This window comes from Oculina patagonica, chromosome 2 (assembly GCF_052425735.1).
Source record: "Oculina patagonica isolate OP01 chromosome 2, crgOcupat, whole genome shotgun sequence".
Lineage (NCBI taxonomy): Eukaryota > Metazoa > Cnidaria > Anthozoa > Scleractinia > Oculinidae > Oculina > Oculina patagonica.
The window spans coordinates 40232252-40249810 of NC_135759.1; the positions used below are offsets into that span (position 1 = coordinate 40232252).

General features: G+C 38.8%; 2 protein-coding genes across 2 annotated transcripts; both read right to left on the reverse strand.

Moving 5' to 3' along the window:
• Positions 1-1898: 1898 nt before the first annotated feature.
• On the reverse strand, positions 1899-5753 carry LOC144641630 (uncharacterized). Its single transcript, XM_078500679.1, has 3 exons — positions 5600-5753; positions 4746-4876; positions 1899-2346 (listed from the first exon to the last, which is right to left on the reverse strand). Exons 1-3 carry the CDS (start codon positions 5646-5648, stop codon positions 2140-2142), a joined length of 387 nt encoding a protein of 128 aa, XP_078356805.1. The 5' UTR covers positions 5649-5753; the 3' UTR covers positions 1899-2139.
• Positions 5754-6883: 1130 nt separating this feature from the next.
• On the reverse strand, positions 6884-11756 carry LOC144641614 (uncharacterized). The gene is made up of 2 exons (XM_078500660.1): positions 11630-11756; positions 6884-7839 (listed from the first exon to the last, which is right to left on the reverse strand). The coding sequence occupies exons 1-2, from the start codon at positions 11742-11744 to the stop codon at positions 7505-7507; spliced, it is 450 nt and encodes a 149-aa protein (XP_078356786.1). The 5' UTR covers positions 11745-11756; the 3' UTR covers positions 6884-7504.
• Positions 11757-17559: the final 5803 nt, after the last annotated feature.

A 17559-nucleotide genomic window follows, 5' to 3' on the forward strand; every position in this document is an offset into this window, starting at 1 on the left:
TAAAAATTAATGGAAAATTATTTCTTTCAGCAGCTATTCAAATCCTGGTCCATTAAGAATTTACTTGTGTACTTGGTATTTATTTAGCTGGTGTTGTCACAGACATTTCAATTTCGTTCAACATATGGAGAACCTGACGCGACTTGTAGCAAATATTACTGTGAGAGACATGTTTAACATTTAGATACAAGACAATTAATAAACAATACTTATAATAGCAGAGTTTTCTCCCACATTTATTGATGTTTCCTACTCCCAAGCTACGAAGTTCGTTCCCCTTTCTTCCTCAAGGGTTTCAGCTTGTGAATTATCTGCTCTAGTACGGCAAAGGCGTTTCTGTGGTTAGGTTATAAGTCTTATATGGCCCTGGCTAGTCTTTCTGCAAAGCGCTTTGTTTTTTGTTTTGTCAGTCTTGTTTGTAATAGTTTTCCACCAAAGGGTCAAATGAGTACATGTGGGGTGGGGAGAAGAAATCTACAATGATCAAGCGAAATTTTAATTTCGATCAACATACAAAATTGACGCAACTTGTAGCAAATATACTGCAGAGAGCCCTGTTCAGCAATTTTGATACAAGTCAATAAACAACACTTATCTTAAAAAAATGGCAGAGTGTTTCCCATTTTTTTGACATTACCTGCTCCCGTTCTATAATAGTTGTTTCTTAATTTTTCCCAAGAATTCAAGCTTGTAAAAGTTCTGTCTTGATTGCCTGATACTGCTGAGGCTTCTCGGCCATTTGGGTTGCCCATTCGGTCTAGTATTTACAAAGTGCCTTGTGTTGTCTTTAACTAACTGATGTTTTTCCACAAAGTGTCAAATGAATAACCAGAAACCCTTACGAGTGAAGAGAAACCTACAATGATCTGTTAATTTTAGGGATTTAAGAGGCATACTAATGTAAATTTACTCGCTTTAATGATGTTTTTCAGATGTTTTATGCTTTAAGAGCGAGTATATTTACATTAGTGGAGAGAAACCTACAATGATCAAGCATCCAAGATGCTCAAAGGGTCCTAATAATGCTCAATGTTTACTTTCCTTGCCAAAATGTTATGATCCAGCTGATGTTTTACAACTAGCTAGTTTCTGTTTTCTGGGAAAGACGCGACAATTTCTTAAGTTTTCCGAAATTTGCTTTAGGTAGCGTGTTACAGGTCTTAAACTTTCGACCAATGAGCGCGAGACTTCTCTTAGTTATTGTCAAATATTTCCCCGAGTATCATCAAGAATATCATAACACTGATTTTCATTTTTAAATGCTGTTAACATTCTGGACGATAAGTTGAAATTGCACTTTAAAGTATAATATCACAATGTATTTTTTTTTTTTTTTTTAATAATATGCCTGCACGAAATGCGCAAGAGATCATTTGAACTCTTTAATTTAGAACGGAAGTTTAAAATGTCTTTGTAATAATAGATGCCCTAGAGCTTTCAAAACTTTTTTCCTCTCTCCTGACCAATTCTATAATGGTCTACTTTTAAAACACATATAAACATAGCTTAAAAAGGCGAACTGCGTGTTTTCATTAAATTGTCAAGTAAGTCACTCCAAACCTCTGAATAAACAATCATTAATAGAAAATAAATAGCTGTGAATTGAACAATAAATAAGACGTTTTCTTCCATTAGTAAAAGCAGCTGATCGAACATTCAACACATTGTGCTTGCGGCAAGCACAAGCACAAGGATCAAAATCTGTCCTTTTTGCGTGATTGCGATTGTGCTTGCGTCGCTAGTGAAAACCAGGCTTTACAGCGTTATTACTTTACGGCTTACATGTAAATGCTTTTATTCTGCAATGCATAATGATTGATAATGATTAGAGGCAAGAGGCCAATGCAAGTAGAGCTGAAAAGATTACAAACTAAGACCAACTAAGGACAAGCAAACCATTAAAAACAAACTTTTATTGTGCCTCAGTATTAAGGACCACTACAATAAATAGTAAATCTTGTTTAAAAAAATCGTGGAACGCTATGAAACGCTTTGGTGTATTTTGATCTTTCGACTGTTCTATGGTCTTCTATCAGGACATTGTGATCCTCCAAACTTCGCAAGGATCCGTGGTTGTGGTTTTTCCAATATTTCCAGTATGAGGTATTATTTATATGTGAATTAAAGTCAAGTGGCTTCCTAAGAAGGAAGAAGGCCGGTAAGTACTTCATAAGTAATGAAACACAACACAGAAAGCCAAAGTAATGGCGACCCATTTGAGCCAGCATTACACAGGTCAGTTGCACAACAGGTGACGTCACAATCCCCAGTCCTCGCTTCTTTGGCTTCTTTGCAATTCTTGTCTGCAATTCCACATAGCTTTTCGTTTGCACAGTCTCTCGCAATCTGAAAAAAAAAACATCAGTCAGTTGGATAAACAACTGCTAATCTCGTTCCCAGAAGCGTTCCACCCTCATCCAGAGGAACGGCCAATGATTCGATTTGAACAACCAGAACTTCCTCTGTCAAGTTATAAATAGGGTCATTTTCCAGCCGTCTTTGGAGACCGGTTTTCATTCTTTTCACAAAACGGCTGGAAATCGAGCCTGACTTAATTGCCCTAGCATGAAGCCACTTTATTTAACAAATTAACATCAGTTTTTTATGCGTCTGTCCTGTTATTGATGATAAATTTGCTTCATAACATTGTCAAAGTGCGTTGTAGATCAGGACAGACGCATAAAAAACTGATGTCAATTTGTCTTTTACAATATTGTTTTACAATATTCATAAAGACGAGTCAATAAAGCCTGGTTTTCACTAGTGACGCAAGCACAAGCGCAAGCACAAGCAGAATCACGCAAAAAGGATAAATTTTGACCCTTGTGCTTGTGCTTGCGGCAAGCACAAGCAGAAGCATCAAAATAAAAATATAATGCACTTGTGCTTTTGCTTGTGTTGAAGCCGTTTTCACGGGGAAATCTTCTTCTTCCACGTAACTCACCTCCTTCAATACTGAAGATTCTCGTGAGTGTTAAAATAAATAACTACTTAACAAAATAAATAAATACTATTCAAATTAAAGTAAGGCTTAAATGCTATGGATAAAAATAGATACAAAAAAGTCAAAGTTAGCATCGTTTGCTTAGCGCTTGGTCAGACGGCAGGCTTTTCTTAAAGGCCGTCAGGTTTGGTGCTTTAACTGTTCCATTGGCCAGGCTGTCCCATTCTCGTATCGTTCTCGGGAAAAACGAGTACATGTGGTAGTCTGTCTTTGAGCGAGGAATTTCGTACGCATTTGAATTTACGTGCCGCGATCTCCTTTGAAGTGGCGTCATGAACTCTTGAGCGTCCATGGCAATCAAGCCTTCATGAATTTTATACATCATGCATAGTCTAAGTGTTATGTGGTTATGTTGTATCTGCCAAGGACAAATCTCGCTGCCCGACGCTGCACCATCTCGAGCATATAGATGTTTCCCTGTGTGTATGGATCCCAAACGGTGCAGGCATACTCGAGGGTAGGTCGGACCAGTGTATTATATGCAGTGGACTTGAGTGCAGTAGAGTTAATCTTTAGATTCCTTTTCAGGAATCCAAGAGTTCTATTAGCTTTACTTCCCCTTTACTTGTGATGTTGTCGATGTGTTTGTTTCATCTCAGGTCTGATGCTATAGTAACTCCAAGGTATTTGGCTGAGTCGGCCGTTGCCAATGTCTTACCATGGAGAATATAGTCATTTTGTACCATAGCACGCTTACGCCCTACTCCAAGAACTTCACACTTGTCTGGATGGAACTCCATTTTCCATAGGATTTCCCATTCGGCTAATTTGTCTCTTTGGAGAACTTGGGTGTCACTGTCTGAGTGAATGGTCAGGTAGACAATGGTGTCATCAGCAAATAGTCTGATGTTAGAGACAAGGGATTCAGGTAAGTCATTTATATAAAAGAGGAATAAGCATGGACCCAAGACAGAACCTTGTGGTACACCAGAGAGTACTTCAGCGTCGTCCGATGATTCTCCTTCAAGGACAACTCTCTGCGTTCTGCCAGTTAGAAAGGATTGGACCCATCTGTTTGTCCTGCCACCAATTCCATAATACTTCAGCTTGGTAACAAGACGAAGATGGCTGACTTTGTCAAATGCCTTACTAAAGTCCATCACCAGGATATCCGTCTGGGATCCAGCATGCATAGTATTAACTAGGTCGTTTACGAATCCCAAAAGCTGTGTTTCACACGATCTTCTATCCCTGAAGCCATGTTGTAGGAGATATAGGATGTTGTGGTTATCGGCGTGCCGCATGACTGTGCTGAATGATAAGAGTGGTTATCCTTGTGCTTGTGCTTGCGCTTGTCCTTGAGTCGCTAGTATAAATTAAAATATATTTCCTATGGCAAGAGTAGGAGTCTAGATCAGCCGCTAGTTTCTCCTTGCAAAACCACTGAGCAACGCTATATTGACAAATGAAAACCAGCATTTCTGAGATATTGATGTCCTACCAAATAATCCAAAAACTTAAAAAGTGTGTCATTGAGTAATGAGAATTTATTTATTAAGTTTGGAGCTGGGGGGGAGGGGTGCTAATATTGAAATCAGGGGGGTTGCTTATATCGAAATCAGAGCGTCCGTGTTTAAAGCCCTACCACTAACTGGATTTATTCAGTGTCGTAGTGCAACTATATTTTTCGGCCACGATTTTGACGTGTTTGAGTGGTATACCAGAAAACTACATGTACGTAGCTTGAAGCTGTCATCCCACGTTTACATTTTACATGAATACAAAACAACACATTTGATACCTGTTCATTTTTATTGTCTATCATTAGCAAGCATTTGTCCATCCATGGGTCCTTGGGACATTCCTTTTCTTTGATGTCCTTTTTGCAGTTGCCTCCTTGCGTACAGGCGAAACACTTGATGCCTGTTAGCTCTAGAATGAAACACCAGTCGGATTACTCGCCAAACACCAAAGTGGTAAGAGGCCTGGATGGACAGGGGGTAGGGGGAGAAATGATTGGAATAGAAAGACTATATATAGCCGAAGCCCACTTGTACCGCAGCAGTGCCGCAGTCGTAACGCAGCCGTATCGCGGGCTCCTGATACTGTTAGTTGGAATGATTCTGGTTGAGCAAGTGCCGAACAGCTTAGAGTACGAGGATAAATAGAAAGGACTTAGACCCATTTATTTTACCACAGGGTCTACGTGCTTGCATATCACAACCTCTTGAATTGTTTCTTTTAATATGATTTATGTTTTTTCCTGATTAAATATTGACACCAAAAGCTAAATTAATTGTTCAAAAATACTGAACAATGATGCTTTTGTCATAATTAAAACTCACATGCAACTAAGCTGTTCGATATGGTTTGAGTGGTTTGAACTCAGTCAGGCGAACTCATTCTCAAGTAAGCTGAAAACTGAACTGACTCAATCGTTACTTTTTGAGTCAGTTGTGAAAAAACTTAACTTGTCGAAATAGCTTACGTGCGGATATTACGATGTAAAATCTTTCCTGTTCAGAATAAAAACTGCATTTAGAGTAAAAAAAAAGATAAATTTGTGCACGTCATGAAAGAACATAATATAAGTAACACGCACAGAAAAACATTTGACACCGTAACTGAAGGACTAAAAAATAATATAATGCGTACCTTTCGTAAATAACAATACCATACATAAGGATACAATTATGTATGCCATTCTAGTCCACGCAATCACGGTGCAGTCAAATTATAAAGCCAGATGTGTTAAATGTTTCTTCGCCAAACTCGTCGTGATGTTACAGAAACGAAAATTCTAGACGCAGGTTTTTCTAACAGGTGCAGCAACTACACGAAGCTTGAGACAATTAGCTTGATGGGAGGGCGTTAAAAATCATTGTGTTCTTTATTTTGCAGCAGTAGTTTTTCAGAGCACTGTGCAAAACAATTCTATAATTAGTAAGAAACAGTATTGACCTATAATAAATGAAACAAGTTTCCAGTTTTCGATCGAATTTACGTATACACCAGAACCGACAAAAAAGAATAATCGCCACGATTATTAAAGTTCTTGGCCCAAGATCTAAATGTCAACTTTCATTAGTTGCCTCCATGCATTCAAGTTTTTTGTTAATAGCGTCCTTTAGATTGGACTAGCAGTACGAGATTGAGTACGAGTATAGGAGTTTTCAAACCAAATTCGTGTACCTCCTATAATCACTTATCACACCAAACTTATCCCTAACGTTTATTTATGTGTTAGTAAGCAATAGGAAAGAGTTATAGTTTGGGGGATACAATTTTCTCGAAATTCCAAAGTCGTACTCGTACTCGATCTCGTACTCGTAGTATAGTCAAATCTAGTGACGTCTAGTTGCGTGACGTCCCAAAAAGCGGCTGCCAGGGAGACTAAGTCAAAGCTAAAGGTCGCTAATGTCAGTTCTAAAACTTTGCTGATTTATCGAGGAAGTGTAAACCTGTTTCAGTCGCGAGCAAAAGGCGACAGGCAAGGGTAGAGAAAAAAAGTAGTTCCCTCTTTTTTTTTTCTCCCGTTCGCTTTCTCGTTGCGCCCGCCGCCCTGCGCCGTTTGCTGGTAACCTGGGATTAGTACGCTGGGAAATATTCCCTAGTTGATGACTTCTTAATATTCTCGTCACCTATGTGCTTGAAAAGCTATCAATGTTGTAAGGAGAAACTCGATATTTATCTGTCTTAAGAATGAGTCAATTTTACCCTTCTAGCTTGGTTTAGCCAAAACAATTTTCTGTTTAGCTAGTTCACTGCATGAACTGAGTGTTACGTGGTATAATATGCCATCAGCTGTCTCACTACATAATTGAGTGCAGCCAGTCCCGATAGAAGATAAACAAGATAAGTTAGTTGTAAGGCAATATCAGCACTGGGGCGTGAAATAATTCCAGGTTCGAGACGAAATTACAGACCATTGCCATTGGGTTCTTAAAACTGAGTCAAACGTTTATTTCAGCCATTATTCAGATTATATAGTTATCATTAAGTTACAGTCTAGGACGGTGTAACGACCTTACTGTTTTGGCGTAAACAATTATTTTAAAAAGCAATTCTATAAGTTAAATAATTAAAAGAGTCATTTTAAATTGCAATGTCTACTTTTCAGTTGATGGGCATCAGAGGTTTATTGAAGGTTTTTCTATGTCGTTTTACATGGTCCGAACTCAGCTGGTTTGCTGCGATATTCAAATACGATTTCACGGCGTTTGGCCTTTTGTCAGCTGTAGTTGATCCTGCTGTGTATTTTCTGTTGTATACAGTATTTAGTTATAAGGCACGTTTTCATCCGGCCAACTAAAGATCCACAAGAGGGTATGATGGGCAGAGTTGGTGTAGTTCTGCATTTTAGGTAAACCAATGTATCTGCTGTTAAAGATATCTTTGAATGTCTTGAATGACAAACGCGCGATTTCGTACTCTTCATTAAAGTTGTCTCCTCAGTAAAGCATCGTGAAGAATGTCCAGTGTTACACTAACTGATATTTGCACTAAATCACTGTCTTTTTACTGTAAAAGTTCTTTCTGAAAAAAGTTTTTCTACAAAGTTTACAGTAGGAGACCAACTCCAAAGGTGGCAGCAATCACCAGACCAATCAATACACATGCGCTGTTTGCAATACCGCTGGCCTTATTGTTACACCGGTCTTTCTCGCAGCAGCTAGCAGTGCAGTCATCGCTGTTGATGCAGGTTTTTATAAATATACCACAGCCGTCCTCATTTGTACAGCCTTGATGCAGCTCGTCTTCTGCATCGATTTTCGTGACTTTTCTCTTAAAGCATCGATTATTCGTCGGAGTACACTCGAGAGTTGATGATTTGTTACCTCCAGGCTGGCATTCTGAGAATGTGCCTGAGCAATGGTAACATTCTAGAGACCACGCTGAAAAAGAAGGAGAAAGGTGTAAGGGCCTGATTACATGAGCCGGGCTGGCTCGGTTTGCCGAGATCTCGGCACGTCTGTTAAACGCAACAAAAATCAACTTCGCGATTACATGACAACCGGGCCAGCCCGGTTAGCCGAGATCCCGGTATCGCGATGCCGGGATCTCGGCTAGCCGGGCTGAAAATTTTCCATGTAATCGCGTTCACCGGGCCAGCCCGGCTAAGCGGGCCAGCATTTAATTTCTCTTCCGAGCACAATATCCGACGAAAAAATCAATGCTACTCCTTCTAAATAGGATGAAGAGGTAAAGTAACCCATCCAGCTGCATAAGTGCAAAACATTTAACCACCAAATTGCCGGAAAAAGGCGATCAAGATCATTCGTGCTCTGATCATTCGTGCTGAAACCGGGCTGAAAGTCATCTCGGCTAACCGGGCTCATGTGATACCGGGCTGAAAGTCATCTCGGCAAACCGGGCCAGCCCGGCTAACCGGGCTCATGTGATACCGGGCTGAAAGTCATCTCGGCAAACCGAGCCAGTCCGGCTAACCGGGCCAGCCCGGCTCATGTAATCAGGCCCTTGTCTTGCTTGGGGAGGCTCCACCCTGAGGACTTATCCCTTACCTTTTCGTAAACCATTTTTGACAGAAAAGGTCCCCCTTTCATATACCTTCAATAGAAAACAGTACCCCTTTGATAGGAATCTTTTCTTAATTTTTTCACTCGAATAATCCTTTCAAATACTCAAATGACCCTTAAATAAAAAGACTGTTCGGTGGGTCTGTTTAAGGCCCTTTTAAATACCTTGATGACAGTTTTTCTTACGCTTTTGTATACCCCGACTCAACACTTTTATACATCTACAACCTAAAAATGGCCCCCCTTTTGGGTGGAGCCTTCCCGTATTACAGATCCTCTACTGTTCGGCAAGTTAACCCACTGTTGTCACATTTTTTGCTCAGTTCGCGACCACGTGACCTTGTGCGTTCATGAAAATGCCAGAAAGAAATAACTTTGTCAGTTTCCCTCAATTAATCACGCATACCGTAAAATTCCGGTTATAAGCCCCCCCGGTTATAGGCCCATCTACCTGGAAACATAAAATACATCCAATTATAAGCCCCCCCCGGATATAAGCCCCCCCTCTGCTGGATGACAGTACTGAACAGGGCTTAATGTTGCTTTATTATGCGTTTTTAACTTAAAAACGTATTTCGATTAAAACTCCCGTGGCTTGTTTCGAAACGTTTTTTTTATCCCGCTTATAAGCCCTCCCGGATATAAGCCCCTCCGCTTATAAGCCCTCCCGGATATAAGCCCCTCCGCTTATAAGCCTACCCAAAAACACTTATGAAGTTGTATAAGCCCAGGGCTTATAATCGGAATTTTATGGTATTCTTTTTTATATTTAAGAATTTTAAAAATGTCTAAAATGAGAAATATTCCACGCAGTGCTTTTTTAAAAATTTGAACAAACTTGAACCTTTTTTGCGGAAGCTGTTGTGCTAATTCGATAGTTAACTCGTCAATCTTTAAACAACGCTGTTGTCGAATTCGATCAAAGCAATTTACGGCATATCCCGCCAGCATGGCCATACTGCACTTATGCAAATTCGACAAACTCATTGAGCCTTGGTTCGTCCTTCGCGCTTGGCGGCTTTGCTGATATTTTAATATGGTTGAAAAGCGCCAGATGCCAGGTAAACTTTGGCTCAATTGTATATATAACGTATGTTATAACCTGGGCGTTTTGTCAGTTTTTAATATTGAGTTTCAGACACAATTTGTTATATACTTGAATCGCAGGTGCATAATCTGTCAGCTGTCACAATGAGTCATTAAGTTGAATGTAAGTTGTCATCCGAATGAAATAAAATGCTGTATCCCTTACATAACAATGGAACAAGCGAACATAGCTTTTAAAATTTTAGAAAATAAACTACGATGTTTGAAGGGGGTTTTAAACTACTTCTTGAAAATATTTTTAACCAATCGCTCTGCAGTCGTGGTAATCAATGGTTTACGTTTTGATTGACAGCAAAGTATGATCTCGTGACAAATAAGATCAGTCGGCCTTCCAATACGAATATCGAATATATTTAATATTTAGACCTGAATTGCCCAAAACGCGAAGTGTGGCGTAAGCGACCAAGTATATTTTGAAACGATTCGCAGATTCTTACCTTTTTACCCCTCATATATTTCATATTTATAACTTAAAGGCTTCCTCCAAGTCTGTGAAAACATCCGTTTGAACATTAGTGAAAATGCAAAAAGCGTACGCATTCAATTTGCCGCAAACGCTAATGGCCTCTTTTAAGTGCATATTCAGGCAGATCGCATGACTTTTACGGATACAAAATCATTTGTATAAAGCCAGTGCTGGAAAATTCTGCATATCAAAGTATACTGCTCCAATCACATTTCTTTGCTACTCTTGCGGATAAATGCAAATGAGCACTTTATGGCTTTTAACGCCAATAGGTTTTGTTGACATTTTGCTAACATTTAACGGGTATTTCAATGTAGCCAGTACCGGAAAATTCCGTAAATAGCCCCTGCGCTTATATTTGCTTAACCTCCCTTCCAGGGGCTGATTTTCAGGGTTTGGGAGGGCCATGAGCCCATTTATTTTCGGCTGGAAATCCGCGTTTTTTAAAAACATATTTGGGTTTCTATTTGGACAAGATACCTCTAATACTAGGAGAAGTGGGTGCATATAAAAATTGGACATGGTAAAATTCTAAACATTACGACATGAAATCCAATACAAGTCCTACAGTCGTTTAACAAAAGTTTCTGGTCTCTGAGCATACTCTTACAACGTAAAAATACAAAACGAGCTTTATGGTAGGTCAGTGCTTACAGTTCAGGAGAGCATATTTTCAAAAGGATTTTTAGGGGGCTTTTTTTGGGGGGGGGGGGGCTATTTTCGGTCAGGGGGTAGGGGTCATTTTCGGAATTTTCGGTATTTCAGTGACGACTTTTTTAAGATTAAATAAACGTTTCAAAGATAATAATGAAACCCTTGAGGTAAAAGACCTTTCCTGAGAAAATAAAATCTGAACTGACTCTTGTATAAAATAAACTTTTGCCTGAGGCAATGTTCTTTTGACTTTTGAGCAGAGCGAAGTTTAGCGGAGAAATATAATTTTACGATAATATACAAACACCTTATTGCCTTACTGTGGATTTGGTTTAATAAAAATTTGATCATGACAGAACGCAATTTCTTGGCACTGGTTTTTATAAATCGACCGGGGATGCTTTTCCCAGAGCTGCAGTCTTGCACGAAAAGCCGTAATGGCCAATGAAGTAAATTTGTTTTTATAATACAGCATGTACAGCGATATAGAAAATGTATACCAATCTTTAGTAAAGCAAAGGTTCGATGAGCCGTATTGGTTTGCAAATCGAAGTGCGACCAGCGACCGTGTTTTAAACCGCCGAGAGACCTTGCTGTTGTATACGACTAGAAATTTGAATAAACAACAACGTATGTTACACTTAGGTTATGTGTCTATCGCCTGAATGTATATTTTCACTGAAAGAGACGACTTTTTAGAATTATGTCTGAATTCACAACCGCGATTCACAGTCAAAAATACAAGATTGGCACGCTTTGAAACACAACTAACATGACCGAATCACTAAACCCGACAAATGAAAACAATAATAATTTTCGCCGAAGTAGCTACAATCACGTAAACGCTTCGACCCAATGCTGGTACTAAACCGACGCTCAAATACAGAAAAGCAAAATTAGTCGTTCTATTGATGTACTTACCAAATTCCGGTACAATAACTAAGCACAAAAGGATCACGACACAATTCATATTTTTGATGCACCTTTCTTGCTCTCCAGTCGCCGTTGCGGTGAGCGGTGACAAAATAATTTGCATGACTATGCAAAACAGAGAGCTTTTTAATGCCCAAGCAAGGGTGGCAAGGGGAAATGATGTACTTTGTTTTGATTAAAATTTCATTTGCTGAAATTATCGCATTGTTATGGCTTTGATGACAACATTAAATAAACGACGTAAGCAACAGGTTGCGGTATTAAAGTGGTTTTATTTTTGGAAAACAATATGAAAAGTTACGGGTCAATATTTTAGTTGGCTACGCAACGTGACCATAAAATATTATGACTAACGTGACACTACCTTGTTTTATAAGGTTTTCGTGGTTTCTAAAAATAACGAAATTTTGTAAGTCACGAATTCGAAAAGAGGCACGGAAATTTAAATTGGTACAGAGCGTTTTCACTTACACGACCAGCGACCATATTGGTTTACTAAAACAAAAGATAATGCATAAAAATGGAATTCCATTCCCGGAGGAATGGTTTGGTACACCAATATTGCCCGCCGTTCCTTTGTTTTGGAACACCAATATGGCTGCCGTGACGTCATATGAAATCGTTCTTTCGCGGAAATTCAATGTAAATATACGTCAAGTTAAATACAGTTTGGGTTTTCTATTCTGTTCACTAGCTTTTCTAGAGTCTTTGATCTGTAATCAAGAAGAGTTTCCACAAAGTATACGAACTTTCAACTGTCACCGAAATATCGACCTTGAAAATCGCGCTAAATAAGTTAATTCTATGCACATTTCCCCACATATTATGTAAGTTGTGATTTTCAAAGTGTATATATTTTGAACTGTTAGGGACAAAACAAAAAATAATGAAATACTGTCAGGGCGTCAAAGGTCGGCTATGAAATTCCGGCGTCAAATTATATTATCCGGCCTCCAGAAAACATAACCAAACTGCCAACTAACAGAAAACTTGTCATATGATAGTCGTCGAAAGATCATCTCTCCCTCGTTTTTTTCTGCTGAGTTAAAAAACTCTAAAGGAAAAAAACTTTGAACAAAAAGTGCACTACTTGATCACATTTAATTAATGCAATAATTATGTCCACGGCTGGTTGCAATCCTGCTGTATCGGTTCTAGTCGTGTTGGTGTCCCGCTAAGTCTACTTTTCTCAGGTAGTATGATCAGCTTTTCAACTGTGATGAAAAGGTGAAAGTGGTTTACGGCGTGAGAAGGGGTGGTACCCTAGCCCGAGACTGATCGTAGAGTCACGTCGTAGACTGATCGTTACCGTAATAATACGATTTAGCGCCCGGGGCGCTTATTTACTTTTGGGCACCTTAAGGGAGGGCGCTTATTCGAGACAGGGCGCTTATTCGGGACAGGGCGCTTATTTAATTTTTTGCGAAACAACCAAATGTTCAAAACAAAACTTTAATATATATTGAAATAATTAAGAATAACATAAACTGTAACAGTAAGAAATTGTTGAAAGTTCAGTTACTTTTACAATAATTGTTCATTTTAGCAGTGAATATATACTTGTACTGATGGTGAATGTTCATGAGTTTATCTTTTCGACGTCGACGACTTCAGTAGGGGCAGTTAACCACAATCGGAGTGCTTTTTAAAATAAGGGCGCGTATAAGAATGGGGACGCTTATTGGAATAGGGGCACTTATTAACAAACACACATTCGAAGGGGGGCGCTTATTTGGAAAGGGGCGCTTATTGGAAGGAGGGCGCTAAATCGAATCATTACGGTAATCTCGTTTCCAGGGCATCTCCGCTTTCACAATCAACCGCCATCTTGAAAGCGGAGATGCTGCCAAGGTTGCCAGTCGACTGTCATTGCCTGATGAAGACTACCTTGAGTTTGCACATGGTTTGCACTTGAAACGATACGAATCTGACTACATCGCGAGACAAATACTCTTTTTCTTTGGCCATCGCAGTTTAACTAAAAATAACACGCAAACTGCGGTGATGAACATTAAGGACAAACGCATTGTTAGAAAAAAATAGACCTTTTACTTGACGTTTCGTATGTTTCAACATACATCTTGAGAAGCTTGAAGTAACCGTTAAAATGAACTGAGTACAACTAAATTTAAATTCGAAAAACAATAGGATTGACAGATGACGAAAAACAGATGATGAAAAAAATAATAATAATAAAATAAAATACAATGAAATAACGATTTGCACAAAACAAATTGAGCAAACTAGTAAAGATAAAGATTTTCGCTGCCCACATTATCATTAAGGGCAGGTTTTAAATCTCTTATCAGCAAATTCTCCTTTATTTTTTAATGGATATCTGTCCACTGATATCTGACCATTGCAAAATAAAGGAGACTTTGCTGACTAAGAGATTTGTTTTGTGCAAATCGTTATTTTAGTTAACTAAGTGATTTTTCAAGTGAAAAGTTAAGAAAAAAGGTATGTGAAAGGGGTACCATTTTCTATCGAAGGTAAGATTTTGGACCTTGAGACGGGGCCTCCCCGTACAAAATATCTTTGAGTACGCCACCCCTCTCCTCCCCCACCGCGCCAGGGTGTAGGATACGTAAAAATAGGGCTTTCCACAAGTTGCTCGAGTTTTCCCAAAAAGTTACCCGTTATTTCTCCAAAAGTTGCCCAAACGTTGCCCCCAAAATCCAAAAAAGTTGCTTTTTATAATCAAAACAATTTCTCTAAATACAGTCAACTCTCTCTAAGAGACCGGTCATTATTTATCGCCTGGGGGGGAGCGGAGGATTTTGGGATAAACATGGTGAAATTTAGGTGATCCCCTCTTTAAACGTTATTCCATAAAGTGATCCCCCCTCATTACTATTGATTACTTTCGTGATCCCCCCCCCCCCTCGATGTCTTTGCATCCATTGCATATTCAGTTACCGGTTATGGAGCCTTGACAAAAATATCTTCTGCCAAACCAACACTCCATGAGATTGAAGATGTTTTGTAACAGCATAGCCAACAGATTAACGACTCTGTGTTTCGTCGCAAGTAATCTGGGTTCAGGAACTAGTTGCTTGAACACTGAACAGCAAATGCGATGGGCGCTAAACATGCTAAACATAGATCTAGAGGAGCCGTCAAACAAAGCGAATAGTTTTCCTAAAGAGTGGGAAGTACGGAGTGTACCAAAACATTAATAAGTTCATTTGAGGCATAATAAAGAGTTGCATTCGAAGGCGATAAGTTCGCCTATTTAGTACCCGAAACCTGAGAACCCTGTACCCGGAACCTCAGTCCGCTACTATAGGTTTACAAGAGCCGGACCAATCTCTAGGAGAGGCGACAAATGCTTCATGTTTAAAGCAGCTACGTCGCGGACAACACAATCCCCATATTGAAAAAATTGGCAAGTTTGTTGTTTGTAATCCGTCCTAATCTTCGTCAGTCGAAACCAACCTCGGTTATTTTCGCATATTTATTACTCCTTTGTTGTTTTTCTATGTTAGAAAACTATTATTTTGAGGTTTACTTCCTTTTGGAAGTAATCAAAAAAATTACGTAGACTGCCGTGACATTGCTCCTTTAAACAAACATGCTATTTCACAATGTTTCAGTTATCAGGTTCACAATTTAGAATTCACCTGTCATGTTCAAAGATGAATATTAGCTAAGCACGTTTTTAAAGGAAAAATATAAAAAGTGTTAACACAAAACGTTCTAGATATAAATTGAAATGTACACATTCCACAATGTATTTTGTATGCTCTCAAACTTGCATTATCCAAACAGATTTGAGTTGCCCTGCATCTGATTCCTCACAAAATTTTCAATGATCCCTCCTTTTGGGCTCTCAGTTACGACTGATCCCCCCTTCTGTTCATCTATAATTCAAGTGATCCACCCCAAAATCCTCCGCTCCCCCCAGGCGATAAATAATGACCGGTCCCTAAGACGGACACCTTGGGGACTGGTCGCAGCTGTCCGTCTTAGAGAGGTGTCCGCTCTGTAGAGAGTCGAGGTAACATGACACCAGTAATTCTGAGATAATAAAGCTAAACATTTGCACAATGCAACAAACCTTTGCCAACTGCAACAAGATTACAATAATAAAAGAACCGTATTTGCTTTTTAAAGCAAAAATTGAGAGCTTCTACGCAAACTGTAATACTGTAAGTAGAAAACGACCTCTTTAGTGTTCATACACGTAAGCAGAAAAGTAACCTGATAAAGCGTCATATACACGTATCCTTGGGGCCCAGAGAAACTTTGCTTTAGGTCGATACGAAGTTTGGAAGTATTTTCACTAATAAAACATGATGAAAAAACACTTCTCAAGTGTCCGCTAATGATTTCAAGTGTCCGTCGTCCGCCTTAAAGAGGTGTCCGTCTTATAGGGAGTTTGGTTACAGTAAAATGACTGAGAAACGGCAGGGACCGTCACCAGGTGTCCGTCTTATGGAGGTGTCCGTCTTATAGAGGTGTCCGTTAAGAGAGAGTTGACTGTGTATGCTAATTTCCCTTTGAGGGTAAGATTTCTAAGTCGTTTTATGCAATTTTACAGCATAAGATGTATCTAAATAACACATTAAGGGGAAAATTTGATAAATAACAAGGAATTTTTAACTGAGAAAAATCGTGGATATCGATGACGTCATGTTTGCTGACGAGTGTTGTAATATTTTAATGCAGAATGAGCCGAAAGTTGAAACGTCCTCAGATGTTCCTCGTTAATCTTCGGCAAACTTCGTAAATCTTCGGAAACGTTCGTATGACCTTTGAACAACATTCGGATAATCTTCGGAGATCTTCGGTCTGGAAATTGCTCAAAATGCAACAAGTTGCTCGAGAGGAAAAAAGTTGCTCGAAATATGAAAGGTTGCCAAAAAGCTGCCAAGCTACTTGAGGAAAGCCCTACGTACAAACGGCAAATTTCGAAAACCGCATGAAAGTTAAACCGGTTAATGCTAATAAACATGTTAATAATTAATTAACACTAAAACCTACATATTGAAAACTCGTCTCTAAAATCTAAATGCCGAAAACTGAAAGTACATGCAGTTGAAACTGACATGCGTGATGAAAAAGCTTCGACATATCGATCTATTTCCCAAAATCATTGAGTTTTGTTTACGATTCAATAAGTTTGGAAGAAAAATGTGTAAATCCATGTTACTATTGAAAAGTTGGTTTCGTGAGGTGTAATCAAACCGATCAAAGCATAAAATAATCTCCTATTATTCATAATATTTCTGTTTCGAGTAAGTGTAATTAGAAATTGAGAATTTCTTATTACACTCGCTCGAAACGGGAATATTTTGACAAATATGAGATTCTTAATTAAAACACGCAAACATCACTGTGAGAAAGAATTAAAAAGTTTCGGTGAGATGAAAGGACACTGTGTCATGCAACTTGTTTACAAGTTGATTTGTTATAGTTACCAAGAATCGTACGTGATCAAAACCTTTAAACTAGATTCTATTGAAAGTTTGTCGTACTATAGCTAATACCTCCCAATGTAGAGAGCTTTAAAAATTAAAATCCAAAACAAAATAAACAACACGGAAAATTAAATATAACAAGAAACAGAAGAAATACGACTTATATCAATGCACCCAAACTCGGAGTTTGAAATTATGTTGATTTTTTTCAATATAGGCTCTCGCTTTTTGTCAAATTGACTCCTTAGCTTGTAACTGTTTTTGTTAGCTGTCTAGTCTTAAAAGTACCCCTACTGTTAATCTTAATTGGTCTTGTTCAAGATTGTTCGCGAAAAATCACTGATTTGACCTTGAAAAGTAACCAGTTATTCAGTTGCGAAAGACTGAAATCGGAAAAGAAGATTTTCTAAATCCAACTCGAGATTTAAGTATAAAAGGTTAGCTTCACGGGGACATTTTACTTCAGTTTGTATAAAGAACGCATGAAACTGTAAC

Excerpts from the sequence above, each read along its gene's own strand:
- LOC144641614 (XM_078500660.1), bottom strand. The coding sequence starts at position 11,744 with ATGCAAATTATTTTGTCACCGCTCACCGCAACGGCGACTGGAGAGCAA. Across the intron at positions 7,840-11,629 it reads AGTTATTGTACCGGAATTTG|CGTGGTCTCTAGAATGTTAC; the intron begins GTAAGTACATCA and ends CTTCTTTTTCAG.
- LOC144641630 (XM_078500679.1), bottom strand. The coding sequence starts at position 5,648 with ATGGCATACATAATTGTATCCTTATGTATGGTATTGTTATTTACGAAA. Across the intron at positions 4,877-5,599 it reads GGTATTGTTATTTACGAAAG|AGCTAACAGGCATCAAGTGT; the intron begins GTACGCATTATA and ends GTTTCATTCTAG. Across the intron at positions 2,347-4,745 it reads TAGACAATAAAAATGAACAG|ATTGCGAGAGACTGTGCAAA; the intron begins GTATCAAATGTG and ends TTTTTTTTTCAG.